The 27,577-nt window shown below is 44.5% G+C and overlaps 2 protein-coding genes across 6 annotated transcripts in view; one reads left to right on the forward strand and one right to left on the reverse strand.

Moving 5' to 3' along the window:
- Nucleotides 1–8,331, forward strand: part of slka (STE20-like kinase a) — a 42,839-nt gene extending 34,508 nt beyond the window's left edge. For 3 of the 4 annotated variants that reach the window (XM_046358611.1, XM_046358612.1, XM_046358613.1), the window contains 2 exons: nucleotides 7,558–7,671; nucleotides 7,938–8,331. In XM_046358611.1, the coding sequence (XP_046214567.1) occupies nucleotides 7,558–7,671; nucleotides 7,938–8,084 (261 nt within the window). In that variant the 3' untranslated portion in view covers nucleotides 8,085–8,331. The remainder of the gene's footprint in view (nucleotides 1–7,557; nucleotides 7,672–7,937) is intronic. The other variant, XM_046358615.1, reaches the window with a different exon arrangement.
- A 3,703-nt stretch (nucleotides 8,332–12,034) lies between these two features.
- LOC124041248 (collagen alpha-1(XVII) chain-like) lies at nucleotides 12,035–26,748 on the reverse strand. 2 transcript variants are annotated; one of them, XM_046358617.1, is made up of 28 exons: nucleotides 26,725–26,748; nucleotides 26,527–26,589; nucleotides 26,260–26,365; nucleotides 26,086–26,148; nucleotides 23,216–23,251; nucleotides 23,001–23,054; nucleotides 22,858–22,893; nucleotides 21,463–21,498; nucleotides 21,267–21,329; nucleotides 21,136–21,171; nucleotides 20,970–21,041; nucleotides 20,788–20,814; nucleotides 20,639–20,674; nucleotides 20,524–20,559; nucleotides 20,340–20,420; nucleotides 20,122–20,157; nucleotides 19,891–20,001; nucleotides 19,511–19,633; nucleotides 19,311–19,373; nucleotides 19,121–19,180; nucleotides 18,940–18,966; nucleotides 18,711–18,773; nucleotides 18,220–18,297; nucleotides 18,037–18,084; nucleotides 16,227–16,355; nucleotides 15,972–16,103; nucleotides 15,773–15,893; nucleotides 15,393–15,524 (listed from the first exon to the last, which is right to left on the reverse strand). In XM_046358617.1, exons 1-28 carry the CDS (start codon nucleotides 26,743–26,745, stop codon nucleotides 15,518–15,520), a joined length of 1,764 nt encoding a protein of 587 aa, XP_046214573.1. In that variant the 5' UTR covers nucleotides 26,746–26,748; the 3' UTR covers nucleotides 15,393–15,517. The 2 variants fall into 2 exon arrangements, with proteins under 2 accessions (XP_046214572.1, XP_046214573.1); XM_046358616.1 differs by lacking the exons at nucleotides 18,220–18,297; nucleotides 18,711–18,773; nucleotides 18,940–18,966; ... (18 more) ...; nucleotides 26,527–26,589; nucleotides 26,725–26,748 and adding exons at nucleotides 12,035–13,459; nucleotides 13,564–13,644; nucleotides 13,741–13,821; ... (3 more) ...; nucleotides 14,884–15,051; nucleotides 15,163–15,267.
- Between the last annotated feature and the right edge of the window lie 829 nt (nucleotides 26,749–27,577).

Here is a 27,577-nt window from a genome sequence, read left to right on the forward strand (position 1 = left end):
CTTAGGACTGTATGCAGATTGGAGTGGGTCTAGGGTTTCTGGGATAATGGTGTTTATGTGAGCCATGACCAGCCTTTCAAAGCACTTCATGGCTACAGATGTGAGTGCTACTGGCCGGAGTCATTTAGGCAGGTTACCTTAGTGTTCTTGGGCACAAGGATTATAGTGGTCTGCTTGAAACATGTTGAAAATGTCAGTGAAGATGCTTGCAAGTTGGTCAGCGCGTGCTTTGAGTACACATCCTGGTAATCCGTCTGGATTATTATATTGACTTGTTTAAAGGCTGTGGAGAGCTTGATCACACAGCCGCCCAGATCAGCTGATGCTCTCATGCATGTTTCAGTGTTACTTGCCTCGAAGCGAGCATAGAAGTAATTTAGCTCGTCTGGTAGGCTCGTGTCACTGGGCAGCTCTCGGCTGTGCTTCCCTTTGTAGTCTGTAATAGTTTGCAAGCCCTGCCACATCCGATGAGCATCGGAGCCGGTGTGGTTCGTCAGAGGGCATAGCAGAATTTCCCGCTCCTTGAAAGCGGCAGCTCTACCCTTTAGCTCAGTGCGGATGTTGCCTGTAATCCATGGCTTCTGGTTGGGGTATGTACGTACAGTCACTGTGGGGATGACGTCATCAATGCACTTATTGATGAAGCCAGTGACTGATGTGGTGTACTCCTCAATGCCATCAGAAGAATCCCGGAACATATTCCAGTCTGTGCTAGCAAAACCATCCTGTAGCTTAGCATCTGCTTCATCTGACTATTTTGTTTTTATTGACCAAGTCACTGGTGCTTCCTACTTAAATTTTTGCTTGTATGCAGGAATCAGGAGGATGGAGTTATGGTCAGATTTGCCAAATGGAGGGCGAGGGAGAGCTTTGTATGCGTCTCTGTGTGTGGAGTAAAGGTGGTCTAGAATTTATTTCTTCTATGGTTGCACATTTAACATGCTGGTGGAAATTTGGTAAAACGGATCTAAGTTTCCCTGCATTAAAATCCCCAGCCACTAGGAAAGGTACAAATCCCCTAAATTCGAGACCTCAACTGAATCTGGTAATGAATGGTGTGGCTGTTGATCAAGTTGAGGAGACTAAATTACTTGGTGTTACTTTAGATTGTAAACTGTCATGGTCAACATATAGATTCAATGGTTGTAAAGATGGGGAGAGGTCTGTCCGTAATAAAGAGATGTTCTGCTTTTTTGACACCACACTCCACAAAGCAAGTCCTGCATGCTCTAGTTTTGTCTTATCTTGATTATTGTCCAGTCATATGGTCAAGTGCTGCAACGAAAAACCTAGTTAAGCTGCAGCTGGCCCAGAACAGAGGGGCACGTTTTGCTCTTCATTGTAATCAGAGGGCTGATATTAATACTATGCATGCCAGTCTGACTGACTGCATCACTTCTTGTTTTTATAAGAAATGTGTTGGAAATGCCAAATTGTTTGCATAGTCAACTTACACACAGCTGACACACACACTTACCCCAGCAGACATGCCACTAGGGGTATTTTCCCAGGTCCAGAACAAATTCAAGGAAACGTACAGTATTTATTTTGTATTTTTTTCACCTTTATTTAAGCAGGTAGGCTAGTTGAGTGCAAGTTCTAATTTACAACTGCGAGCTGTCCAAGGTAAAGCAAAGTAGTGCGACACAAACAACAACAACAACAGAGTTACACATGGAATAAACAAACATACAATCAATAATACAATAGAAAAAGTCTATATACAATCTATATGCAATTATACAGAGCCATGACAATTTGTAAGTCGTTCTGGATAAGAGCGTCTGCTAAATTACTTAAATGTAAATGTAAATGAGTGCATGGAACTCTTTTCCATCTCACATTGTGAACAGCAAAACAAATGAAGCAACACCTCACTGCACAACGTTTCTCCCCCATGTGACCTACTTGTTGTGTGTATGTATTGACATGTACGGTATGTGTAACTGATAGATGCACACTACATGTTAATGTTTTTAAATGTATGTCAATTATAAACTATTTTGTCTGTCTTTATCGTTGTGTCGAACCCCAGTTTAGACTAGCTGTCGCCATTGGTGTCGGCTAATGGGGATCTTAATAAATATAGTCAAATCATAGAGAATAAATAACGGGGACTCTTTATGTAATGATAAATCAAATTGTATTAGTCACATGCGCCAAATACAACAGTGAAATGCTTACTTACAAGCCCATAACCAACAATGCAGTTGAAAAAAATGCAAATAGTCTGGGTAGCCATTTGATTAGATGTTCAGGAGTCTTATGGCTTGTGGTTAGAAGCTCTTTAGAATCCTCTGGGACCTAGACTTGGCACTCCGGTACCGCTTGCTATGTAGTAGCAGAGAGAACAGTCTATGACTAGGGTGGCTGGAGTCTTTGACAATTTTTTTAGGTCCTTCCTATGACACCGCCTGGTATAGAGGTCCTGGATGGCAGGAAGCTTGGCTCCAGTGATGTACTGGGCCGTTCGCACTACCCTCTATAGTGCCTTGCGGTCGGAGGACGAGCAATTGCCGTACAAGGCAGTGATGCAACCAGTCAGGATGCTCTCGATGGTGCAGCTGTAGAACCTTTTGAGGATCTGAGGACCCATGCCAAATCTTTTCAGTCTCCTGAGGGGGAATAGGTTTTGCCGTGCCCTCTTTACGACCGTCTTGGTGTGCTTGGACCATGTTAGTTCGTTGGTGATGTGGACACCAAGGAACTTCAAGCTCTCAACCTACTCCACTGCAGCCCCGTCGATGAGAAAGGGGGTGTGCTCGGTCGTCTTTTTCCTGTAGTCCACAATCATCTCCTTTGTCTTGATCATGTTGAGGGAGATGTAATCATGAGCATCCATCAAATTGCTGCATCAAACCAACCTTTGCCCATCCACTCTGTTGCCTCAGCTCTTGTATCATGTATTCAGTCAGAAGAGAAATTGGTGAAAATATATATTATGACACTAACACGTTTTAATCAGTTTTAGAATAAAGCTGTAAGGTAACAAAATGTGGAAAAAGTCTAGGGGTCTCAATACTTTCTGAATGCACTGTTAAAATAATGGAGCTTGTGGTAACTCCAAAGTGTCATGCACTGGCGCACACACAAGCAATGTTTTAGCACCATGGACACCTTCCACGGTCAAACGCTAGGTAAAGCGGATAGCTGATCGCCAGTTTCAGCACCATGGCTGCTGAACAGCGCAGCTCACAGCTCAGAATGGGGCAAATCCTACATTCCACCAATGATGAAGGCCTGCGGATAGACATTCTGGCATGTTTTGCGATTGTCCTTTCCTTAAAACACGGACTGTGATACAATTCCTTTTAAGGTAGCCTAGCGGTTAAGAGCATTAGGTCTGTAACTGAAAGGTCGCTGGTTCGAATCCCTGAGCTAAGTAAGACATTTAAACGTGTTAACCCTCGCAAGGCTGCAGGCCCAGACGGCATCCCCAGCCGCGCCCTCAGAGCATGCGCAGACCAGCTGGCCGGTGTGTTTACGGACATATTCAATCAATCCCTATACCAGTCTGCTGTTCCCACATGCTTCAAGAGGGCCACCATTGTTCCTGTTCCCAAGAAAGCTAAGGTAACTGAGCTAAACGACTACCGCCCCGTAGCACTCACTTCCGTCATCATGAAGTGCTTTGAGAGACTAGTCAAGGACCATATCACCTCCACCCTACCTGACACCCTAGACCCACTCCAATTTGCTTACCGCCCAAATAGGTCCACAGACGATGCAATCTCAACCACACTGCACACTGCCCTAACCCACCTGGACAAGAGGAATACCTATGTGAGAATGCTGTTCATCGACTACAGCTCGGCATTCAACACCATAGTACCCTCCAAGCTCGTCATCAAGCTCGAGACCCTGGGTCTCGACCCCGCCCTGTGCAACTGGGTACTGGACTTCCTGACGGGCCGCCCCCAGGTGGTGAGGGTAGGCAACAACATCTCCTCCCCGCTGATCCTCAACACGGGGGCCCCACAAGGGTGCGTTCTGAGCCCTCTCCTGTACTCCCTGTTCACCCACGACTGCGTGGCCAATCATCAAGTTTGCGGACGACACAACAGTGGTAGGCTTGATTACCAACAACGACGAGACTGCCTACAGGGAGGAGGTGAGGGCCCTCGGAGTGTGGTGTCAGGAAAATAACCTCACACTCAACGTCAACAAAACTAAGGAGATGATTGTTGACTTCAGGAAACAGCAGAGGGAACACCCCCCTATCCACATCGATGGAACAGTAGTGGAGAGGGTAGCTAGTTTTAAGTTCCTCGGCATACACATCACAGACAAACTGAATTGGTCCACTCACACTGACAGCGTCGTGAAGAAGGCGCAGCAGCGCCCCTTCAACCTCAGGAGGCTGAAAAATGTGGCTTGTCACCAAAAGCACTCTCAAACTTCTACAGATGCACAATCGAGAGCATCCTGGCGGGCTGTATCACCGCCTGGTACGGCAACTGCTCCGCCCTCAACCGTAAGGCTCTCCAGAGGGTAGTGAGGACTGCACAACGCATCACCGGGGGCAAACTACCTGCCCTCCAGGACACCTACACCACCCGATGTTACAGGAAGGCCATAAAGATCATCAAAGACAACAACCACCCGAACCACTGCCTGTTCACCCCGCTATCATCCAGAAGGCGAGGTCAGTACAGGTGCATCAAAGCTGGGACCGAGAGACTGAAAAACAGCTTCTATCTCAAGGCCATCAGACTGTTAAACAGCCACCACTAACATTGAGTGGCTGCTGCCAACACACTGTCATTGACACTGACCCAACTCCAGCCACTTCAATAATGGGAATTGATGGGAAATGATGTAAATATATCACTAGCCACTTTAAACAATGCTACCTTATATAATGTTACTTACCCTACATTATTCATCTCATATGCATATGTATATACTGTACTCTACATCATCGACTGCATCCTTATGTAATACATGTATCACTAGCCACTTTAACTATGCCACTTTGTTTACTTTGTCTACACACATCTCATATGTATATACTGTACTCAATACCATCTACTGTATGCTGCTCTGTACCATCACTCATTCATATATTCATATTCAGGGCTCCGGGCAGCCAAGCGGAAATGGAGGAAAACTCGCCTCCCTGCGGACCTGGCATCCTTTCACTCCCTCCTCTCTACATTTTCCTCCTCTGTCTCTGCTGCTAAAGCCACTTTCTACCACTCTAAATTCCAAGCATCTGCCTCTAACCCTAGGAAGCTCTTTGCCACCTTCTCCTCCCTCCTGAATCCTCCTCCCCCTCACCCCCTCCTCCCTCTCTGCAGATGACTTCGTCAACCATTTTGAAAAGAAGGTCGACGACATCCGATCCTCGTTTGCTAAGTCAAACGACACCGCTGGTTCTGCTCACACTGCCCTACCCTGTGCTCTGACCTCTTTCTCCCCTCTCTCTCTAGATGAAATCTCGCGTCTTGTGACGGCCGGCCGCCCAACAACCTGCCCGCTCGACCCTATCCTCTCTTCTCCAGACCATTTCCGGAGACCTTCTCCCTTACCTCACCTCGCTCATCAACTTATCCCTGACCGCTGGCTACGTCCCTTCCGTCTTCAAGAGAGCGAGAGTTGCACCCCTTCTGAAAAAACCTACACTCGATCCCTCCGATGTCAACAACTACAGACCAGTATCCCTTCTCTCTTTTCTCTCCAAAACTCTTGAACGTGCCGTCCTTGGTCAGCTCTCCCGCTATCTCTCTCAGAATGACCTTCTTGATCCAAATCAGTCAAGTTTCAAGACTAGTCATTCAACTGAGACTGCTCTTCTCTGTATCACGGAGGCGCACCGCTAAAGCTAACTCTCTCTCCTCTGCTCTCATCCTTCTAGACCTATCGGCTGCCTTCAATACTGTGAACCATCAGATCCTCCTCTCCACCCTCTCCGAGTTGGGCATCTCCGATGCGGCCCACGCTTGGATTGCGTCCTACCTGACAGGTCGCTCCTACCAGGTGGCGTGGCGAGAATCTGTCTCCTCACCACGCGCTCTCACCACTGGTGTCCCCCAGGGCTCTGTTCTAGGCCCTCTCCTATTCTCGCTATACACCAAGTCACTTGGCTCTGTCATAACCTCACATGGTCTCTCCTATCATTGCTATGCCGACGACACACAATTAATCTTCTCCTTTCCCCCTTCTGATGACCAGGTGGCGAATCGCATCTCTGCATGTCTGGCAGACATATCAGTGTGGATGACGGATCACCACCTCAAGCTGAACTTCGGCAAGACGGAGCTGCTCTTCCTCCCGGGGAAGGACTGCCCGTTCCATGATCTCGCCATCACGGTTGACAACTCCATTGTGTCCTCCTCCCAGAGCGCTAAGAACCTTGGCGTGATCCTGGACAACACCCTGTCGTTCTCAACTAACATCAAGGCGGTGGCCCGTTCCTGTAGGTTCATGCTCTACAACATCCGCAGAGTACGACCCTGCCTCACACAGGAAGCGGCGCAGGTCCTAATCCAGGCACTTGTCATCTCCCGTCTGGATTACTGCAACTCGCTGTTGGCTGGGCTCCCTGCCTGTGCCATTAAACCCCTACAACTCATCCAGAACGCCGCAGCCCGTCTAGTGTTCAACCTTCCCAAGTTCTCTCACGTCACCCCGCTCCTCCGCTCTCTCCACTGGCTTCCAGTTGAAGCTCTCATCCGCTACAAGACCATGGTGCTTGCCTACGGAGCTGTGAGGGGAACGGCACCTCAGTACCTCCAGGCTCTGATCAGGCCCTACACCCAAATAAGGGCACTGTGTTCATCCACCTCTGGCCTGCTCGCCTCCCTACCACTGAGGAAGTACAGTTCCCGCTCAGCCCAGTCAAAACTGTTCACTGCTCTGGCTCCCCAATGGTGGAACAAACTCCCTCACAACGCCAGGACAGCGGAGTCAATCACCACCTTCCGGAGACACCTGAAACCCCACCTCTTTAAGGAATACCTAGGATAGGATAAAGTAATCCTTCTCACCCCCCCCCCCTTAAAATATTTAGATGCACTATTGTAAAGTGGTTGTTCCACTGGATGTCATAAGGTGAATGCACCAATTTGTAAGTCGCTCTGGATAAGAGCGTCTGCTAAATGACTTAAATGTAAATGTAATATATCCTTATGTACATATTCCTTATCCCCTTACACTGTGTATAAGACAGTAGTTTTGGAATTGTTAGTTAGATTACTTGTTGGTTATCACTGCATTGTCGGAACTAGAAGCACAAGCATTTCGCTACACTCGCATTAACATCTGCTAACCATGTGTATGTGACAAATAAAATTTGATTTGATTTAGCTAGCAAGGTGGAAAAATCTGCTGTTCTGCCCTTCAGCAGGGCAGGGAACCCTCAACAATTACTACTCCCCAGGCGCTGATGATGTTAAGGCAGATCCCCACACTTCTCTGATTCAGAAGGGTTGGGTTAAATGCAGAAGACCCATTTCGGTTGAATGCATTGTTTTTTAACTGACTAGGCATCCCCCATTATGTATGTATGTAGGTAGCTCCAGTAGGTCACCCTGTTCCTGCTGTTGTGTGTTTCAGAATGAGAAGTGCCATCTCCTGATTGAACACGAGACTCAGAAGCTGAAGGAGCTCGACGAAGAGCACAGCCAGGAGCTGCAGGAGTGGAGGGAGAAACTGCGGCCCAGGAAGAAGGTGAAACAAAGACCTATCCATGTTTACAACCCTCTTATGTTATCATCCTTTAAAGTTTCATGCTGCGTTTCGATTCTCCTAAAATGCACTTGCATGGATGTAACAATGGTGGAAACTTCCTCTAGCCAATGATTACACCAATCCATTGCTTTTGACTCCATGATTGGGAGTTTGTAAGTGCACTGTGTGGAGAATCATGACATAGCCTCAGTGTAAGTTGTTGTTTTGGATGTTTGAGTCTGTTGTCTTTCTTCTGGCACATGTAGGCCTTGGAGGAGGAATTCACACGCAAGCTCCAGGAGCAGGAGGTCTTTTTCAAGATGAGCGGGGAGTCGGAATGCCTTAACCCCACGACCCAGAGCCGAGTGTCCAAGTTCTACCCCATCCCTAGTGTGCACAACTCTGGTTTATAGCCCTCCCCAGCACAGGAACATACTGGCTGGGCTCATAGACTGTGTCCCCATGGTGGTGGGGAGGACCTCAGCCCTGTTGTTATCTGGAAACTAGCGTTGGTCTATTGTGGATCTTAGGCTAGTGTGATGTCTTCACACAAGCATGCACATACACTAATGTTCAAAAGTTTGGGGTCACTTAGAAATGTCCTTGTTTTTGAAAGAAAATATTTTTTAAAATATCCATTAAAATAACATCAAATTGATCAGAAATACAGTGTAGACATGAATGTTTTAAATGACTGTTGTAGCTGGAAACGGCAGATTTGTTTTGTAATGGAATATCTACATAGTCATACATTGCCCATTATCAGCAACCATCACTCCTGTGTTTCAATGGCACATTGTATTAGCTAATCCAAGTATATCATTTTAAAAGACTAATTGATAATAATGTTAGCACAGCTAAAAACTGTTGTACTGATTAAAGAAAAAATAAAACTGGGCTTCTTTAGACTAGTTGAGTATCTTCTGCATCAGCATTTGTGGGTTCGATTACAGGCTCAAAATTGCCAGAAACAAAGACCTTTCTCCTGAATCTCGTCAGTCTTTTCTTGTTCTGAGAAGTGAAGGCTATTGCATGTGCGCTGTTCTGTGAAGGGAGTGGTACACATTGTTGTATGAGATGTTCAGTTTCTTGGCAATTTCTGACATGGAATAGCCTTCATTTCGCAAAACAAGAATAGGCTGCAGAGTTTCAGAAGGTCTTTGTTTCTGGCCATTTTGAGCCTGTAATCAAACCCACAACTGCTGATGCTGAAGATACTCAACTAGTCTAAAGAAGGCCAGTTGTATTGCTTCTTTAATCAGTACAACAGTTTTCAGCTGTGCTAACATAATTGCAAAGGGGTTTTCTAATGATCATTTAGCCTTTCAAAATGATAAACTTGCATTAGCTAACACAATGTGCCATTGGAACACAGGAGTGATGGTTGCTGATAATGGACCTCTGTACGACTATGTAGATAGGTTTCCTGCTACAATAGTAATTTACAACATTAACAATGTCTACACTGTATTTCTGATCAATTTGATGTTATTTTAAAGGACAGAAAATGTGCTTTTCTTGAAAAAACATGGACATTTCTAAGTGACCCCAAACTTTTGAACAGTAGTGTACATATGCAAGAGCACACACTTATGTCTACACACACACACACACACACACACACAGCAGTGTCAGCTGTCATATAGAGGGATGCAATCACAAAACTTTCCTTTTCAAGCCTTTATTTTTTCCTTTTTCCCCCCTTACAATTTCACCCTTCCCAGCTCCAAGGAAAATGTTGTCAAAATTGTACTTTCCTGAGCATGGTTATGTTTTACCACTTTTTAAAATAGCTCAGGCAAATTTCAAACCAATTGCAAGTACCAAGTTTATAAAGAACCCAGTGCCTAAATGAATTGACATAATGATCGTGCTTTCTCCAGACTTGCTCTCTTACCTGCAGCCCAGTGCTCCCCTGAGGCCTTTTGCACTAAAATGGCTGGAAATTTGTACAAACCATGAAATATCATCAAACCTTTATTTTTTAGTGATCCATATAAGCTGGTGGTTGAGTTCATTCTAAGGTCGTTGATTGATTGGATATCTGTTGACAAATAAAAGTCATTTTTTTGGTAAATCGTGAAGTGCTCATTCACGTGATGTACTATGTATGGAGTTGTGATTTATTTTAGATACTGTGCTGTTGAATCAATCAAATCGAACTGTCCTGTATATTAGAACAAATGTTCCCACTTTCTCCCTATTGTAATCCGTAGATAGTTTTTGTTAGACTTCTGGGTTGTCGTCATGTCAGTCACCTTTCCTGTTAAAAATCGACACAGCTTATTGTCTTTTGGTTATACTTTGAACACATTCTTTTGGATGTGGCAGACATACATATTATTACGCTGAAAGGAATGTAAGCCGCTGATCATCATTTTTCACTGTTTTATGTGAACTGAGAATATGCAGTAATGAACTGTTATGTATGTACAGTGAGCTCCAAAAGTATTGGGACAGTGACACTTTTTTTTTTTGCTCTGTACTCCAGCACTTTGGATTTTAAATGATACTTTAACCCTAGAGTCATTGTACTCTGTATTTGAAATGATACAGAGCTAAAACAACAAAACGTGTGTCACTGTCCCAATACTTTTGGAGCTCACTGCGTCTTACAGTCAGTAAAAAAACGAGGGTCCACTTGGATTAGTTCTATTTTCAAATGACTTTTTGCCACCTCGACCCAAATCTATTTTATTTTCAAATGAACTGAATCATTCAAAGCTGTGGCGCCTTGCATTTTGTTCTGTATTTATACTTTTATTTTCTATTTGAAATATGTCCTTACTATTTTACTGGGATGGGGTCAATTCTAATTTAATTTAAAATTCCAATAAATTGTTTGAATTCACTCATGAAGTGGAGAATTTTTAATTAAATTCTCATTTTTAAAAAGTCTTCAAGCTATGGAATTGAACTGGAATTCGATTGTATGGACTTTTTGAATTGGAATTGTAAAACCAGTGAATAAAGTGAATGCACATAGCATCAAACATTGATTGTATGATTTGATTTTAATCATTTCAACTTTTATTTCTATATTTCAGGTATAGCTAGTGATATGGTCAGCCTCAAAGCCTGAGGGAACTGAATTAAAATTGGAATTTGTTGAATTGTTGCGATAATATTGAGTTGAATGGAATTATCTCTGAAATTAAAGATTGATCGGAACTTGAATTTAATTAAATGGGATTTTCAGGGAGAGCGATTTGAATTGAATTTCTGGAATTGATCTCATCCCTGCTATTTTATGATTACCAGTTTCCTAAATATGTATACATGTTGTATCAATGTACATCTCAATATAGTCTTTGGACATTGTTTTTGGATGGACAATATATCTGTAAATGGAAGTCATTATACTGTCCTAATTAGTTGATTCAAATAAGAATGTATGTACTGTATGTATTTATAATATGGACAAAGTACTGCTGACCCCTTCAAGTGAGTCCCCTTGACATGATGGCAAGCGCTCTATAACAAACATATTCTTATAGCATGTCATGGTTTGTGTATGACGTCCTAATAAAACATAGATGGCATGCAAAGGGTGAATGCTGTTATTTTAGTACAATGACATCTCGTCTTCAATTCTGGATTTGTATTGGGATTGTGGGTAATATTACCCACAATGCACATTAGGTTCAGGCCATATCGCTAGATGGGGGTTTCATCTTTGTATCTGGACCATTATAGCATCTGTGACAGCATGGGCAGTGCCATTGTGGCAATCTCCATTTTGAAGTAGTCAATTTCCTTCTTTACGATTGGCTGATCACTCCTGATGACCCAGATTAGACATGACTCGAACAAGGCCACCAAGAGGGTTCAGCCACCCAGTTGACTACATTAAAATGGTGGAAGCCCTCAATGGTGCTGCACATGCTAATACAGCATTTTGACCACTAGAGGACTCTGTAATTCTATATGGTTCAGGCATGATCATATTTCTATTTTCTTTGTTTTACAAGCAGTTACTTTTTCAAATACCTACAGGCACAAAACTATTGCAAGTAATTGGATATTGAAAATCAACAGGGGTTGATTTAATATATAGCACGTCATGAGCCTATTGTTGCATTTAGATATAATGTGGGACATCTTATCATCCTGAATAAACATATGCATTTTTGAGGTCAGGTAAACTGTATATAAGATGTTTAATGGACATTTGTGCTGTAAATAAAACAATAATTATGTTAAACTGTGTTCTTGTTTGTTCTTACTAATAGTATTTATTGTTATTTGTAGAATTTACTTCAAGGTACAAAAAGCTGGTCAACATCAACATGACAAGAGTCCATTTCAGTGCAGTTTTCTTTTCTCCACACAAAATACATTGCAATAATTTTCAATACATGGCTTGACAAGGAATAAACATTTATTGAAAATTAAGTTTTCTGAAGTTTTAATGAAAATAAAGAATAAATGACAATTGTTGTTTTCAGTGGTTCAAAAGTGCCCAAGTAACACTTAAACATTTTGGGTGAAAAATACTTTAATGTTATTAATAAAGCTAAGATCCATAACTATCATTATCTTTTTGAAAAGTACATTTTCCCATGAGTTCCCTTGAGAAAAAGAACTAGAGCTTTATTAAGGTAAACACGATACTCCCACATACTAACTAGAATATCAAAGAGTGCAACCACAACCATGACCAGCAGCCAATGTATCACTCTACTTCAGACTGTTAAACACATTCTTTAGTGCAGGGGTCTCCAACCTTTTCTAGCATGAGAGCTACTGTACTTCAAAACTATTTTTTACTTTCAAATAGGCACATTCTTCTCTTCACCTCTCTTCCCCGGGTCCTTGTTGTACAATATATGTGTTTTCTAGTAAAAATAATTGTTAATAAACAACTCTAAGGGGCTCCATAAAATTACTGTTTTATGTTTTTTTTAAATGTTTTTTACTCTTAATATTAGAGTTATTCATAGAAAAATAACTAAAATGTATGTTTTGAGTCCATGTCAATGCTTAAATCACATCAGACTACCAATTTTGAGGTCTGGAAAAAAAGCATACATTTCGATTTTTGAGTGTAATTACCCTTTAATTGCGCATTTAGAAAGAGAGGAATGTCTGAGTCTATCAATGTCTATGTTAGGCCTACTTCTGCAGCACCTCATGGCAGAGTTTTAAAAAAGGACACCCAATTGATACGAATAATCATTATATATTTCTGTCAGGTAGGCAGAAGGTTTTTGGGGAAAGTCTCTGTGTACCCACAAGACGGTTATCATTACTAGCATCGCTAACAGGTTACATACAGAGTAATAGACACATTTGGACAATGTGCAATATTGCTTGAAATTAATTGCCAGATATTGTGTTATATTTGGCTTTTTAAGCCAATAGTGGCTAACCAGGGGTGGGATAATGTCAATGTGGCTTTGATTGGATGGTTGCCAGGAGCTTTATGTTTATGACAGTTTGCAATGGAACACATTTTTAAAAATCTGTGTACTTTCAGAATTACTTGGCGACCTACTCGTAGGTGGGCTGCGAGCTACTGCTAGCTCGCGACCTATAGTACCTGTCGGAGACCTCTGCTTTACTGCCATTATAACATTTCCATATCATTCATTGTATTCACACTCAAAAAATAAACTGTAATTGAATAGGCAAGCAGGCATATTCTAACGTAATGTATGATTTTGACTATGCACAGGACAGAAGAGCTGAATAGAAATAAAGCTTTATCGGATAGATTTGGTTAAGCTGAAAACACCTTAAACACCGATGCTCCGACGCCGACGACCAACCCTAACTTCACCTGCACCTGGAAAGAAAACAAGGGAATGAAAAACAGTTGCTGAGCTGCACGTGATTTTGTTTCTGGTTTCTTTTTTTTTGTTTTTGGTGCAAGCAAAGTGAAATGTTTACCTTTCTCTCCCTTCTCTCCTCTGTATCCATCCTGACCATGTAGCCCCTGCAGTCCTGGAGGGCCTGGGTGACCCATCTCGCCTGCAGATAGATATACCATAGTCATGTTATGTCCTAGTGTCAATCCCTGCTGGAAATGTAATTCAACAGTATGACCCTGTAGTATGACTACCGTACCTCTGTCTCCTTTGGGTCCGAGGTACCCCCTGTCTCCTTTCGGACCAGTATTCCCTGGGGGGCCAACAATGGTGCCATGGGCTAGAGCAGAGAGCACACGCCATGTCAGAGGACAGGAGGCAAGGCCACAAATCTTTTCAGCAAGCATTTGCTTTGCAATTCTTCTGGGTACCACAATTCAATTCACAACTGTGGATTAGTTTAGTATTTAGAAAAAACTGAGAGTTTGCCCCAAATCTTACTTCTAAAGAAGTCCATGAGGTCAGCAGTTACGTTGCCGTAAGCTCCAATGACACGGCTATACCCGGGAGGTCCAGGAGGCCCAGGAGGTCCTGGGAGGCCTTGGGACTCCCAGGAGCCTCCTCGCTGGTGACTCTCAGACAGGATGTCCTGCAGTAAGCCCTGGTCTGGAGGATCAGAGGATAGACTGTTTATATACTGTCTGTTTTAACCTAAAAGGTCACAGCACCGTCTAAGCCACTGTGCAAAGTCAATTAAAGCCTCAAACCCAATCTCAAGTCTCAGCAGAAGCACACAGTTACAGAGACACGCTATTGCTAGTCATTCACTCACTCTTGATGTAGTCTGTCACTCTCAAGGCAACGTTGGAGTAGTCTAGTGGCTCTGTCAATCTCCCAATGTCACTCTGGCGCCGCTCAAGGTCAGAAGAGTAACGTGGGTCACTCTGGGCATAACTCTGACGGTTAGTCTGAACCCCACCAGGTTCTCCAGGGTCTCCTTTGTGACCACGGGGACCCTGAGACCCAGGAGGACCTGGTTGGCCAATGAAGGAGTGCCGTATACTGTCACCTGGGAAATAACACAACAATAGTTAATGCGATGTAAAGTGTCAGGTTAATATCTATTCCAATGGATAGGGAAGAGGTCAACACACTGCTGAGGTACGCCTGGAGTTCTGTGCGGATGCTTTCTCGCTGGTAGTTTCCGATGTTTCTACTATCTCCATAGGAGACTACTCCGTGAGAGTTCCCTGGGGGCCCCTGAGGTCCTGGGGGGCCAGGTGGGCCTGGAGGACCACTGTACCCAGAACCTGAGATGAGACAGAGACAGATGTCGAACCTTCATGGTCTTTGTCGACTGAGCGCAGAAGGATGGAGAACCTCTTAACTGAACCAGACTCACTTTGTAGGTAATGCTGGACATCCTCTATCCTTAAACCCCCTGAGGCTGAGCTCCTGTAAGATGGCCCTCCTGGGGTACCAGGGGTGCCTGGGGGTCCTGGGATACCTGGAGTACCAGGAGGACCAGGGGCTCCAGCAGAGCGCCCAACCATCGCACGGAATTGTGAATCTTAGAAAGCGGGAAAGTAGGAAGAAGACAAAGAGTAAGCAGTAAATCAAATGTGTTTAGATGATCATAAACACAAGATACCTCTGTAAACCCCAGAGGGTGAGGTCTTACTTTGCAGGAGTGCGGAGATGTCACTAACACCGCTGAAGGAGCCAGGTAGCCCTGGAGGCCCGGTTGCACCCGGAGGTCCAGGCTGCCCACCACCGATCCCACGTTCTAAAATAATCATTTAAAAAATGCCATCCACAAGGTGAGAGATTGAAGCCTGGTAAATAAGAAACCCAGAGACATTCATGTTACCCATCCTGTGCGTGTGTTTTGCTCCAGTAGCCCCTACTTACCGTTCATGATTCTGAAGACGTAGGTAGCCACTTCCTGTGGGTCGTAGTTTGCCGTACTTCCTCCTCTGGCTAATGGTCCTGCTGGGCCTGGAGGTCCGGGTGGGCCCATTACATATCGCCGTACATCATCCCCTGAACCAATCAGTCAATAAATCAATTGTAAGTATTTATACTTTTTTTTTTTTTGTCCAAACAGCCCAAACATAGTTTTTACAGGTTTTTATTTTTGTACATTCTAGACACATATTACATATATGGCACTTTTTTTCACAGTAGTTACAAAGTAGAAATAACATAGTATACATTATATATTGTGTCATAACTATCAACAGTAAGTTGCTATGGATAAGAGTCTGCTGAATGACCATGTAAGTACTCACTCTGTAGCATAACAATGAGGTCGTTGACAGACATTGAGCCAGAACCAGAGCCAGAGGACCCAGGAAGTCCTGGGGGGGCCTGGAGGACCCTGAGCACCACCGCCGAAGCCTGATCCTGAACCTGAGACAAGACAGTACAATCATTTGGCTGCTTCCACTCTTCCACAGAACTACAAAATTGGACAGGAAAGGAACTTACGCTGCAGATAAGCAATGACACGAGAAGATATGTCCTCCACAGAACTAGAGGATCCAGAGGATCCAGGGGCTCCTGGGGGTCCAGGGAGGCCACGGGGGCCAGGAAGACCAGAGGACATAGTCCTAGCATTAACTGCAAAGGACAACCAGCACAAGTTCATCTAAGTAGAGTATAAGGCAGCTCGTCACGATATTTCATGTGGGAATTATTACTTCATGACTTAGTGTTCAATGTGCCTTAGAAGAAGACTCTTACTTCGGAGATAGTCGTTGACATACTGACGCAGATCAGGAGGAGCAGAGGCTATGCCTGGAATGCCTGGGTGTCCGGGAGGACCCGGTGGACCAGGAGGACCTGGGAACCCTGGGCCGGCCGCCACAGTGCCTGTCAGAAATTAGATAATTAGATACAATAGTCTTTATTTAATGAGAAGTATCTGCATTCACGATATGGTCAGCTATTTAAAGTTGTGCGCATTGCTTCAAAAATGGTTGTTAAACACAGTCGTGGCGAAAATTCCCATTAACTCCTCATGTCTAGTTTTAACCCAGCCTTAGTTGAACGAGCGGATGTTCGGCGTAATCAACGGACTTCCCTACTAACGGGCCCTTCGGAACGCTCCCAACCGGTGACGGAAAACAGGGGAAATTGGTACTTCAAGGGGTCCCTTGACCCAGCCTGTACTCCTTGGAGCTCACCATGTTTGAAAATGATGTAAGGCGGCCAGTGGCAAAAACTCCCTATTAGTCGGGCCCAGCGGAGAAACCCTGGGAGGACCCGGCTCCTTCGAGTGGCCCTTCCTCTGAGGCTGTATTGGGTCAAGATAAGAAGATTTCACCAGTGGTACCCAACCCACTAGCGGCACCTTTTTCCGGCTATCAGGAGGTGCGTCCTGCATTACTTAGCTCACTTCGCAACCTTTTTTCCCTGTGGTGTCCGCTCGAGGTCGCGCCTGGTTTGGCATGTCCAGGTTTTTGATTTGTTCTCACTGCATTCGTCACCATTATTAGGTGTTGGGGTCCTGTCTACAGGCCCCTTTGTAAACACATTTGTACTCATCACCTTTATTAGGTGTTGGGGCCCGGTCTGAGGGCCCCTTAATTTATAGATTTCTTGCCCGCTATATATATTTTTTTATTGCTGGCACGGCCCCATAGCTTGGGCCTTAAACTTGTCTTTGTACTGAATCCCCATTAGTGGGTGTTGGGGTCCGGTCTGAGGGCCCCTTTATTTATAGATTTCTTGCCCGCTATATATACATTTTTATTACTTGCACGGCCCCATAGCTTGGGCCTTAGACTTCTCTTTTTGCTCCTCACCACAATTGGGTGTTGGGGTCCTGTCCAATGGCCCCTTTGTTCATACATTTCTTGCCCGCGAAATATGCATTTTAGTAGCTATATTATGTTGTGGCCCTCCGGTTTTCTGCCAATTATATTTTGGTTTTTAGTTCCCATTTCTTGTGTAGTATTGTGTTTGCTTGCCCACGCTTCACTATTTTCCGGGGCTTTTCTTTTTAAACAGTCGGATTCCCCTGGTCGGCACCAGTTCTAAGTCAGCTGCTAGGCGGCGGCCGAGGCAACCCGCCAGAGACCCCACGTGAACGAGGCCAACGAGCACTGTAGCTGGGGAGATCCGCGAGAAGGGCCCAGCATGTGTCCAGAGTCGCCGCTGCCAACCACCAACCCATTCCCCACCGATCCACCTTCGGCACGCCGACAGACACCACCCAAATGAACCCCCATAAGCAGCCCCTTACGAGACCACAAACGAGAGCCCACAAGTTGGACCGCACAACGAACTTCCAGCAGTGGCGAGAGAAGGGAGGCGGAGCAACTGCTCCCCCAGCCGGGGCTCGAGCCCAGCCCCGCTTCGCACCCTAGCCCAGACCGACCCAGCCCTTAGAGCCAATCCTTATCCCGAAGTTACGGATCTGACTTGCCTACTTCCCTTACATACATTATTCTAACATGCCAGAGGCTGTTCACCTTGGAGACCTTGATGATCTAAGTGTATCTAATGTTGTGGGTGGAATATTGACAGCAGGTCAAAGATGAGTGTTTACCTCTTGCAGAGCCAGGAAGACCAGGAGAACCGGGAATTCCAGGTTCGCCTTGGAAATGTGGAGAATAAGACAACTAGTTATTTCAAAGACTGAGTCTAGACCTGTTACTTTTACAGGCACCACAACCTTCAGAAGCTAAGTGTATTTGTTTCTAATTAAGATTCCCAAGTTTTGGTAGTTTACCTTTCCGTCCCTCTGGTCCAGGAATCCCTGGAGTCCCTGGGGGCCCAGGTGGCCCATGTGTTCCACCGTATGCTGATGCTGTGTGGAACAAAAGAGCAAAGCAATTAATCAGAAATATTTTGTCCTACTATACATACTTCTAGACTTATTGCCCGTTAACAATGTTTTGACTATGATCTATAGCAGTGGTTATCAAACCTCTCTTCTGGGCCCCCCAGCCGTTCCATGTATTTGATCTATTCCAGAGCTAGCACCCCCTGATTCAACTTGTCCACTTATTATCAAGCCCATGACTAGGTGAATTAGTTGAGCTAATTTAGAGATGAGCTAGTCTGTGGGTCCCAGAGGAGAGGTTTGAGAACCACTAGACCAGTGGTAGACTATGGTGGGCCACAATAATTACTGGGTCAATAACCTCCTGTATCAGAGTTGGTCGTGTTTTCTTTCAATCGCTGTTGGCTTAGCCTTGAGTTGAACCAAGATAAGCTCACCTCTTTCAGAGCCTCCTCCTGGTCTTCCTGGGCTCCCTGGTAGACCAGGCTGGCCTGAATCTCCTACAAGGGAACATGGGACACAGGGATGAAGGACAGAGGATTAGTGTTTCCAATGGGAACAACCAATGTGGATCTAGATAAGTAGTTCATTCTGTTATATAAATTGATTTCCACCAGATTTCCACCAAATGTAGCTTTTTAGATTGTAGGGGGACAGACCACATACCTTGGTTTCCTCTTGGTCCTGGTGTACCTGAAGTAAGAATATTTTTAAAATACTTTTAGATGAAGATCATAGGATTAGGAGATTACGTTTGTGATGATAAACAGAGCCAGTTTAGAGTGTGCTGTCAGTACGCATCTGCAATGCCTCTGAAAGGCAGGTGAAAGGTGTCTGAAAGGCCTACCAGGTGATCCTTTTGGCCCAGATGGCCCGGGAGGTCCAGGGGGTCCAGAGAAGAATGTTCCTGAAAGAATTATAGTGACAAGCACAGCATTACAATGCAGCCCAAAAAAAAAGCTCTACAGAACTGTAGGGTCACTTCTTGAACTCGATTGTGTTCTGGGTTTGGTCATGTAAGTAATGTTGTTACGCACCTGAATTGGGTACAAAGCTTCCTGACTCTCCTTTCTCTCCTCTAGGACCAGGTCTGCCATATCCTGAGAGGCAGAAGCACCAGGAAAATCATACGATGACATCAAGACTCAACATTTAGCCTAATCAACAAACCAAAAAAATCAGTAACTTGTGTGTTGTTGATATTCATTCTTAACATGGACACTTCTCACAGGCTTACCTGGCTCTCCTGGGGGACCAGCTGGTCCTGGGAGTCCTGATCTTGAGTCACCTGCACGTCCAGGGGCTCCAGGGGGTCCAGGGGGACCAGGGGGACCTGGTTGTGCAGGAAGACTGAACTGTCCTGGATGAGGATATCAAGAAGAACCATGAGGTTACACAAGCATCTGACTGTTTTATCCGAAACGTTATGTTTCACTGTGTTGGACTCGAGTGATACTTTTCAATGTGTGCATGCTTGGGCAATAAGGCAATAAGCATTGCTCGAGTCCACAGTGTCTTCTATAACATGCCATTTACATAAAAAAATGTTTATTTGGTTGAAATAATATGAACTTATCCTTTAATTAAATTATAAGCATCATTGAAATGAGTACTCACTCTCAGCTCTGGATGAGCTGACGGTTTCACTGGTTTTCACTGAGATACCTGCCTCTCCCTGGAGTCCCTGAATACCCATCTCACCCTTCAGGCCTCTCTCACCTTTAGGACCTGGGGAAATAAGCATACATACAGTACGTCCAGGACTCTTGGCCAGAAAATAGATAGCATGTATAAGACCAATACTTTAGCTATCCACAGCTCCACAGATCCATAGGTTATCTGACTTACCAGACTGGCCAGGAAGACCAGCAGGGCCAATGGGGCCTGAGGAGATTGAAAAGTTGTATTAGAAAACATGTCATTCATATTGACCAAACCAACATAGGTTCACAGCTAGGTAAACTACGTACCGTAGAAACTACATGGTATCGCTATTACAACTTTGTTATGTTGTAGTTGTAACAAACCACAGTGCTACAAAGCTAAACAGGAAGTCTATGTCTGACCTGATAACCCTGGGGGTCCGGCTTGACCGGGTGCTCCGGGGCTTCCTGGGGGGCCGGGGATGGCCACAGAACTGGATCCCCCTGAGGAATCACCACAAGCAGTTTTAGGTACATACTGACAGTCATACAGATGTATAGCTACTGTAAACACATCGCCGCTGTTATGCAATAGTCAACCGGTTACCTGCATTGATGATTCTTCCTGGTTCTCCTGCCTCACCTAAAAGAAAGTTACACAGTCATCACAATATCAAAGTTTAGAGCCCTCCATTTTCTAAAAACAATGTCAGCTGTTTTACCCTTGGCTCCTGGTTGTCCAGGGTTCCCTGGTATTCCTACAGAGGGGAGAACACTTTAGAGGAAAACTGATGACAAGAGTGATGAAAAGACTTCACTTGACCTTGTCCTCATAATTCGGTTATTACACTAAATCCCAACTGCAACATACCTGGTGGCCCTTGAAGCCCGGGTGTTCCTATAGGGAGAACGATCAGTTAAGATGCATTTCAATCTTCTCTTTCAAGTGGATACAATGTGATCATTTTTTCTGTAGAAAAGCCAAGTCAGGATGAACAGGAATGTAAATAAGAGAGGTGTTCAGGGAATATTGAGCGTGACACAGTAGCTTACCTGGTAGGGCTGAGTCCCCTGCAGGCCCAGATGGACCTCTGATCCCTGGTAACCCAGTAGGACCGTGATCACCTGAGGATGACATCATCGTTATATAGGCCTATTGTACATAACACTTGATGTATTGTTTCCTGTCTTTTTACATAGAACATATTATTCCCTCTACCTCTTTGGCCTTTGTCACCATCAATTCCAGGAGTTCCTGTTTAAGAATTAAATAAATGTATTAAACCACGTTAAGCTCTAGAATGAGTTTGGGGAGAATGGTAGAGATTCAAAGCGCAGTAAGCCACTCACCTGCAGATCCTTTGGGTCCTTTCTCTCCGGCTGGTCCTGGCAAGCCTGATAGTCCTGGGTCACCTGAGGGAAAAGACAGTTGATTGGAATACAGTACCTTCAATGCCAGATGCTGCATCATGGGTCATTTAAATACTGAATATGTTGCTTGGGATGAAAGTGCCTTTAGTATATCTATATCACGCCAGATACGCACCTGCGGCACCACGAGGTCCTTTCTCACCATGGTCACCTATTATAAAAAAAATAAAGGTTACTACTTAGCTACTGTATATCATATGGGAAAAACACAGGCATGTTACTGACTCTCTTAGTGGCAGTGGAGGCTGGTGGGAGGAGCTATACGAGGACAGGCTCGTTGTAATGGCTGAAATGGAGTGAATGGAATGGAGTCAAACATGTGGTTTCCATATGTTTGATGAAGTTTAAGTTTTTATTGAAGACTCATCAATTCAGTAGGTCCTATGATTGAGTGTAGTCTGGCCAAGGGGTGTGAAGGTGAACGGAAAGGCACTGGAGCAACGAACCATACTTGCTGGCTCTGCCTGGCCAGTTCCCCTCTCTCCACCGGGATTCTCTGCCTCTAACCCTATCACGGGGGCTGAGTCACTGGCGTACTGGTGCTCTTCCATGCCGTCCCTAGGAGGGGTGCATCACTTGAGTGGGTTGAGTCTCTGACGTGATCTTCCTGTCCGGGTTGATGCCCCCCTCGGGTTCGTGCCGTGGGGGAGATCTTCATGGGCTATACTCGGCCTTGTCTCAGGGTAGTAGGTTGGTGGTTGAAAATATCCCTCTAGTGGTGTGGGGGCTGTGCTTTGGAAGATTGGGTGGGGTTATATCCTGCCTGGTTGGCCTTGTCCGGGGGTATTGTCGGACAGGGCCACAGTGTCTCCCAACCCCTTCTGTCTCAGCCTCCAGTAATTATGCCGCAATGGTTTATGTGTCGGGGGGCTAGGGTCAGTCTGTTATATTTTGAGTGCTTCTCCTGTCTTATCCGTTGTCCTGTGTGAATTTAAGTATGCTCCCTCTAATTCTCTCTCTCTGTCTCTTTCTCTTTCGTTCTCTTCTCTCTGAGGACCTGAGCCCTAGGACCATGCCTCAGGACTACCTGGCCTGATGACTCCTTGCTGTCCCCAGTCCACCTGGTCGTGCTACTGCTCCAGTTTCAACTGTACTGCCTGCGGATATGGAACCCTGACCTGTTCACCGGACGTGCTACCTTGTCCCGGTTCTGCTGTTTTCAACTCTCTCTCTCTACCGCAACTGCTGTCTCTAACTCTGAATGATCAGCATTGCTTGATGTTTGGGGTTTTAGGCTAGGTTTCTGTATAGCACTTCGTGACATCGGCTGATGTAAGAAGGGCTTAATAAATAAATTTGATTGACTGAAAATTTGATTGATTTGACACACCATTTGACACGGTTTAATTTATCCCATTCCAGCCATTACAATGAGCCCGTCCACCTATAGCTCCTCCCAATAGCCTACACTGCTTAGCAGTCAATGAATAGATCAATGTTTTCCACTGCCAAAAGTAAAACCACACAATAGATTGTGTCTCTATGTTAACACATAATTCCTCAGACATACCTTTGATTCCCTGAAATCCAGCAGGACCCCTCTCCCCTGTAGCAGAGAAAATGCATTATTGAACAGTTCAATACTAGTATTCATTAATTCAATCAATGATCTCTGGATCAATTAGCCCCACATAATGTAAGGTCATACTGTACCCTTCGGACCAGGTAGTCCTGATTCTCCACGGAAGCCTTGAGATCCTGGTTGGCCTAGAAGCATATACACAATAACAAGGTTTTAACCTTTCACTGAATGTGCTGTGGAATAATTCCAAAAGGTCAACGCACACTTAATTCAAACTTTCATGTAGGCTACTCAGAGTTTATATCTCAAGTTAGGATTTAGCCCTAAGTGAATGAAGGAGACTGACCTGGCGTACCAGGAGTACCCGGAGCACCCCCTGAGCCTGGAACAGAGATTTAGAAAGGATATTAGACACCTGATAGAGTGTATGCAATACCCTTCATTTTGAAATACACTTCAGAAGCACAATTTTGTATGGCCACCCTCAGTTTGACATTGGTAGTATACTGTAAAAATGCCAACTTAACCAATTTTTTAATCAGAGTTATTCTGTGAGTTGAGGGGGACTTAAAAACAGTGGAGGTTGCTGAGGGGAGCGCGGCTCATAATAATGGCTGGAACGGAGCAAATGGAATGGCATCAAACACCTGGAAACCATGTGTTTAATGTATTGGATACCATTCCACCTATTTCACTCCAGTCATTACCACCAGCCCGTTCACCCCAATTAAGGTGCCACCAACCTCCTGTGCTTCAAAAGGACAAGAATCAAGCTAATGTGTTAAAGTTTGTTTACTCAAAAAACTCTGCTCGAAGTGAGCTGAATATGAAAAAGCTGATTGAGTAAAATTAGAAATTCATGTTTGCCTTTGGAAGGGAACGCTGTAAAAAAGCCATTATTGACCAATGGCTAAATCAGCGTTATTATGTGAGTTGAGTGGACATCAAAAGGACAAGAATTTGAGCTAATATGTTAAAGTTTGTTTACTCAACACACAGATCGACGTGAGCTGAATTTGAACAAATTACAGGAACTACTCATTCATTTTTGCTCAAAACCACAAAAAAACATGCCCATCATTATCATATTTCCCAGCATACTCTATTGCAGGTTGGTTTTCAGAATTGCTTGTTTCAATACCTGTGTTTTTGTATGTACATTGATTGGTTGATTAATCTTGTGCTACAGAAACTAATCCAATCTGTTAGTAGTTGCAGTTTATATTCATCTTCTCAATGCAGGTTGAGGGTGATTAAAAGTTCCAGTTGTTGGATATCCTCACGCTGACTGGATTCCAATAGGAATAACCTATCACTTTGTAAGCCAGCATAATGTGACTTGCAGGTTTGATGTGGACTGTAAAAGAGTTTCAGACCACTGTGTTAGGTGGGTCAATTCAACGTCTATTCCACGTTGGTTCAACGTAATTTCATTGAAATGATGTGGAAACAATGTTAATTCAACCAGTGTGTGCCCAGTGGATAGGATCTCAAAGAAAGACCTTATGATATACACTTACTATACCAAACATTAGGAACACCTTCCTAATATTAAGTGGCACCCCCCTACCCCACCTTTTGCCCTCAGAACAGCCTCCATTTGACGGGGCAAGGACTCTACAAGGTGTCGAAAGCGTTCCATAGGGATGCTGGCCCATGTTGACTCAAATGCTTCCCACAGTTGTGTTAAGTTGGCTGGATGTCCTTTGGGTGGTGGACCATTTTTGATTCACACGGGAAACTATTGAGCGTGAAAAACCCAGCATAGTTGCAGTTGACACAAACCGGTGCGTCTGGCACATACTACCATACCCCGTTCAAAGCCACTTGCATGTCGTCTCTTGCCCATTCACCCTCTGAATGGCACACATACACATTCATTACATTACATTTACATTTAAGTCATTTAGCAGACGCTCTTATCCAGAGCGACTTACAAATTGGTGCATTCACCTTATGACATCCAGTAGAACAGTCACTTACAATAGTGCATCTAAATCTTAAAGGGGGGGGGTGAGAAGGATTACTTATCCTATCCTAGAGTTCTTCGTATTGATTGCATAGAACGTATTCCTTAAAGAGGTGGGGTTTCAGGTGTCTCCGGAAGGTGGTGATTGACTCCGCTGTCCTGGCGTCGTGAGGGAGTTTGTTCCACCATTGGGGGGCCAGAGCAGCGAACAGTTTTGACTGGGCTGAGCGGGAACTGTACTTCCTCAGTGGTAGGGAGGCGAGCAGGCCAGAGGTGGATGAACGCAGTGCCCTTGTTTGGGTGTAGGGCCTGATCAGAGCCTGGAGGTACTGAGGTGCCGTTCCCCTCACAGCTCCGTAGGCAAGCACCATGGTCTTGTAGCGGATGTGAGCTTCAACTGGAAGCCAGTGGAGAGAGCGGAGGAGCGGGGTGACGTGAGAGAACTTGGGAAGGTTGAACACCAGACGGGCTGCGGCGTTCTGGATGAGTTGTAGGGGTTTAATGGCACAGGCAGGGAGCCCAGCTAACAGCGAGTTGCAGTAATCCAGACGGGAGAGTTCCATGTTTCAAATGTCTCAAGGCTTAAAAATCATTCTTTAACGGTCTCCTCCTCTTCATCTACACTGATTGAAGTGGATTTAACAAGTGACAACAATACGGGATCATAGCTTTCACCTGGATTCAACTGGTTATCTATGTCATGGAAAGAGCAGGTGTTCTTAATGTTTTGTATAGTCAGTGTATGTAATGTGTTGTCATACATTTTGCACCGGGAAATATGCAAATAAGTTTGAATAAATTCTCAAGTTTAAATGTATGTTCACTCAACCTAAAATCTTAAATTGAGTGAACATACAATTCAACTTGAGAATGTATGTTGGTTCAGCTATATGCCCAGATGTTAAGCCAACTCGCAATCCTATTGCAGCTGGTTTCCTTACAAATATACATTGAATCAATATTTTTTTTTTACAGTGTAGAGCATATCTGTGAAACTCATTCCACGGAGGGCCGAGTATCTGTGGGTTTTTTCTCCTCCCTTGTACTTGATTAATGAATTAAGGTCACAAATTACTAAAGAACTCCCATCACTTAGTTGTCTAGGTCTTAAATGAAAGTAAAAAGCAAAAACTCACAGACCCTACTGTAGGTCCTCCATGGAATGAGTTTGACACCCCTGGTCTAGGGTGAAGCGCTACTGTGTTTATGATCCTCTCTGAGACACACAGTCCTACTCATAGCCCTACCTTTGGGCCCAGCCGGGCCAACTGGACCAGCAGGACCAAGAGATCCTGATTCACCAGGAGAACCTGTGAGAACAAACCCAAATTGATGATCATATATCTCTTTTTTTACCTGGAAAGTGAACCATGTGAGTATGCAGTCTATATAAATGAGGAAAATCTAAATTCACAACCTACCTTTCTCCCCCCTTCTCTCCAAACCCTGAGGGTCCTGGCTCCCCTCTGGGCCCTCCAGGCCCCTCTCGGCCCCTGAGCCCTTGTGGCCCCTCAGCTCCATGGTCACCTACACACACATGCACACACACATGCACATGTATAAGCATACACATAGTTTGACTTGTAACCCACTTGTTTAAATGGATCCATATTAGCTTTTTAATAAAAGCTGGTTTCAAAATTAATCAACACAAGTAATAATTTAAAAAAGGGTTAATGTTATTGTACCTTGACTTCCTTTTTGTCCTTTGGGTCCTTCGTGTCCTGGGTGACCAATGACACCTGGAGGACCTGAAGTCAAAGTTGAGAGGACAAAAATGTGTGACATAAGTACCAAGTTATTCTTAAAAGTCATACTGTACTGTCAATTCAACTAGTACTGAACCAGCATAATGGTAAATTCCACATCATACTCATTGTCCTTACCTGGCAGTCCTGGGAAACCATTGTCACCTGAAACAAAGAAAATGACGTTTACACACTTGGTGACAGCAAACTTCAAATTAAAGTACAATAAATACATGTATTTTTTAAGTCTTAAAAAAACAAACCTTTAATTCCATGATTCCCTGCATCGCCTGAAGCAAAGTAAACAGAATACATGAAACAAAGCAGAAAGAGCATTGAGACAGAATAACTCCTTAAAGTATCAGTGTAGAGACATAATTCTTTGAATATCCTTGGATTACACAATTGTCTCCATTGTTTGTACTCACAAAATACACATACTGACAATATTTTCACAAGAGATCTTACCTTTAGTTCCTGGCTCTCCTCTGTCCCCTTTCATTGAAGAGGTAAGAAGGGCTGTGAAACAAAATAACAAAATAAGTACAAATTGGGGAAAAAAATGAATGCTTAGTGAATTCAGTAAATGTTTAATGTACATATACCATAAATGGTGAATGTATTTCTTATGTTCGAGTTCTAGTCATGTTCATGTGTGTACAATACCTCTGAATGACTGAGACTGCATCTCAGCTCTCAGTAGTTGCTGGATGGTCCTCTGGAGGGCAGCATTGTCTGTGTGCCCGGCGATGCCAGTGCCCGTGCCAGTGCCCATCCCCATGCCCAGGCTGGTATCCAGGTTCAGGGTGTTGTCGGAGCGGGCCGCGCCCCCAGTGTCCATGTAGGTGCCAGACTGGGGATTGTGGATGTCGTTATTGGAGGCTGACAGGCGGCTGGCATGAGCAGCGGTGGAGGTGGACTCCAGAGCTGCCACTCGAGACTTCAGATTCCTCACGTCCTCCGCTGTGGAGGGACACAGAGTGTGAGAAAT

This window comes from Oncorhynchus gorbuscha, linkage group LG08 (assembly GCF_021184085.1).
Source record: "Oncorhynchus gorbuscha isolate QuinsamMale2020 ecotype Even-year linkage group LG08, OgorEven_v1.0, whole genome shotgun sequence".
NCBI classification, from domain to species: domain Eukaryota; kingdom Metazoa; phylum Chordata; class Actinopteri; order Salmoniformes; family Salmonidae; genus Oncorhynchus; species Oncorhynchus gorbuscha.

Bases quoted from the DNA above. Each gene is read 5' to 3' on its own strand.
- LOC124041248 (XM_046358617.1), bottom strand. From the start codon at position 26,745: ATGGTTTCCCAGGACTGCCAG. The intron at 21,172-21,266 runs GTGAGTGGCTTA...ATTCTTAAACAG, and splicing joins AGGACCCAAAGGATCTGCAG to GAACTCCTGGAATTGATGGT. The intron at 21,042-21,135 runs GTAGAGGGAATA...TGTCATCCTCAG, and splicing joins TGGTGACAAAGGCCAAAGAG to GTGATCACGGTCCTACTGGG.